The 2,462-nt window shown below is 35.9% G+C and overlaps 1 protein-coding gene across 1 annotated transcript; it reads left to right on the top strand.

Moving 5' to 3' along the window:
- The first annotated feature begins 1,487 nt into the window (after positions 1–1,487).
- LOC133333963 (uncharacterized) lies at positions 1,488–1,937 on the top strand. The gene has a single exon (XM_061542274.1). It carries the CDS (start codon positions 1,488–1,490, stop codon positions 1,935–1,937), a length of 450 nt encoding a protein of 149 aa, XP_061398258.1.
- The last annotated feature ends 525 nt before the right edge of the window (positions 1,938–2,462 follow it).

Below are 2,462 nucleotides of genomic sequence, written 5' to 3'. Positions count from 1 at the left end.
CCGTTAAGCAGATTGTCACAAAGGTCACTCATTTTAGATCATCCAAGTTCATGTTAATGGTCCTTCAAAAATGTAATAAAATTTGTTCCGCTAAATATTGACCTATCTTCATCAAAACAGTCATACTTATTTTATGGGGAGATTCCCCTCCTGGTGTAAAATTTGGTGGTGTTCGGGACATAATTGTGGTCTTTAGAACATTCGAAAAAAACAGACAGAAATAAAGTTTTGTGTCCATTTCATCCCCGAAATACTAACCGATGAATACCAAACGCGGTATTCATTAGCCAAAAGCGGTCCTACATGCACAATTTCGTGGCGATTGTTCCACAACTGTGACCTGTATCGTGTTTACAAACTACAATGGACAGACGGACGGACGAGCACACATATGATGAGATATAATGATCGGTATACTAAAAAGTTGGTCTAGGTCTAATATTTCGCTGCGTTACAAAGTCTTGGGCTTCACAAATCCTGTTTATGGTTTCCAACTAGAGAGTCTGTTGGAACACTATTTTTGCGGAGCAAGAATAACTAATACCATAACTAATATATCACCATATTATAATCCCCATATAAGTCGACTTAAGGAATGTTGTATGCACTTCACGTGGTGGAGGGTATAAAAGTTGAGCTCGGCCACGTATTTAATTGTTTTATTTAAAAATAATTTGTAGTTGTAATTATTATTATTATTGTTGAAGGAGCAAGATAACTTCTTTATATTAAAAAAATAATCGACTCTTGTGCGAAAAAATGTTCAAATCACAAATTTACAATCAGAGCTTAACTAAGTTTTCAAGATCCAATCCAATATCATGTTTGATGTTTGTTTTCACTAATCAGGAAATTGAATATACACTCCACTAGCAATATCTTGGGTATACGATGATATCAAGTGTAGGGTAAAATTCCTACCTCCACCAAACAGCTGAAGTTAAACCACTTGATTTATGTAGACTAACTATTTATTGCAACAGTTCGTCTTCCTACAGTTGGGTCAATAGGTCAAAATGGAAATGTCGCCTTGTACTTTGGAAAACTGAAAAAGTAAACAAAAGAAAAAAAGACAAGATTTAACACATAACATAACAGCTATGACTAATGATGTTTCTTTACAAAACTCGACTGCAGGCGGCGGCAGCAACAACAAAAATGCTCCACACCAACTAAAAAGATGTTGCTGCTACATTGCCTTTGGTCTAAACATCATTACCTAGTTGTTTTTTCGTTTTCTTCGTTGCGGTTTTGTTATGCTTTCGATTATGCTTTCCAAAATGCTGGCCGCCATAGCATTTCCATTTTTCCCATATATAAAGTGAAGATATTGGTCTATGCCGAAATTAGTTCACTTACAACGGTACAACACAACGGTGCAACATATAGCCAAGCAAAACAAAACGTTCGGTATTAGAAAAAAACGAAGACGGAACAGCACAATAAAACAAAAGGATTACCAGTCAATCAGCAAGGATTATCCAAGGATGTCTCCACTATACAATATTGCAATATTTTTCTTATGGGCCATTACGCTTCTAGTGGGCACCAGTCAGGCTGGTGTTATTGGCCACTATGACGGCAAAGGTGTTGAATCTCATGATTTTAGCGATGATTTAGCCAAGAGTGCCTCGGCCCAATACGAGTCCTTGGGTTCGTTGGGCGATCATTTGGATGAATCACATTTTCCCACAGACTTTGGCGAAAGTCATCATCAGGGAAATGAATATGCTGAGGGTAGTGAACACATCGAGTACGGTGCCCCCTCGTCCTATGATCATGAATTCCATCAGCCACAACATTTTGAATATAGTGAACATCAATTCCATAGTGGGCTACATGATTTCGAGACAAAACCAGTGCCTGGCATTGATCATGGCAAGGGAGCTCTTAGCTATAGTACTACCTATGAATTTCCAAAGGATAATAAACCATAAGTGAATGCTAGAGATGGAAAAGGTTTTGAAATGTAACGAAAGAAAGAAAAAAAACAAGAAAGTGAATAAGTGTGTGTGTGTTGGGAAAATTACTCAAACTTTAGTGGGGTCTACTACTTTGTGAATGTGAATAATTACTAACATTTTTTCTCGAGTGTATGTGTGTAATAGTGCATGAATGAGTGAACAATTATTTTCATTTTTTTCTTTTTGTGGCAAGGTGTTATATGATGATGCCACAAATCTAGTTTTGTATCTAATGAAAATATTTCATTCATAGCAATTTTCATTTCAATTCATAACATTTCGTTTATTATGGCTATTATATGCACTAACTGCTGTTAAATAGACCAAAGAAAGTATTTTTCACAACTTTTGCCAAAACATGAAAACATGTTTTTCAACATTTTTCAACAGTAGAACATGTTTATAATGGACATATTTACATTTAAATCAAATTTGGTCCACAGGGCCTAAAATAATTCCATATTTGCATTGAATGTTGTGATTATCTAGCCTCATTCC

This window comes from Musca vetustissima, unplaced genomic scaffold (genome assembly GCF_032173495.1).
Source record: "Musca vetustissima isolate MV318-11 ecotype Yass unplaced genomic scaffold, APGP_CSIRO_Mvet_v1 utg63878, whole genome shotgun sequence".
Taxonomy (NCBI): Eukaryota; Metazoa; Arthropoda; class Insecta; order Diptera; family Muscidae; genus Musca; species Musca vetustissima.
The sequence above is the reverse complement of the archived record's forward strand: the minus strand, read 5'-3'. Positions and strand labels throughout refer to the sequence as shown.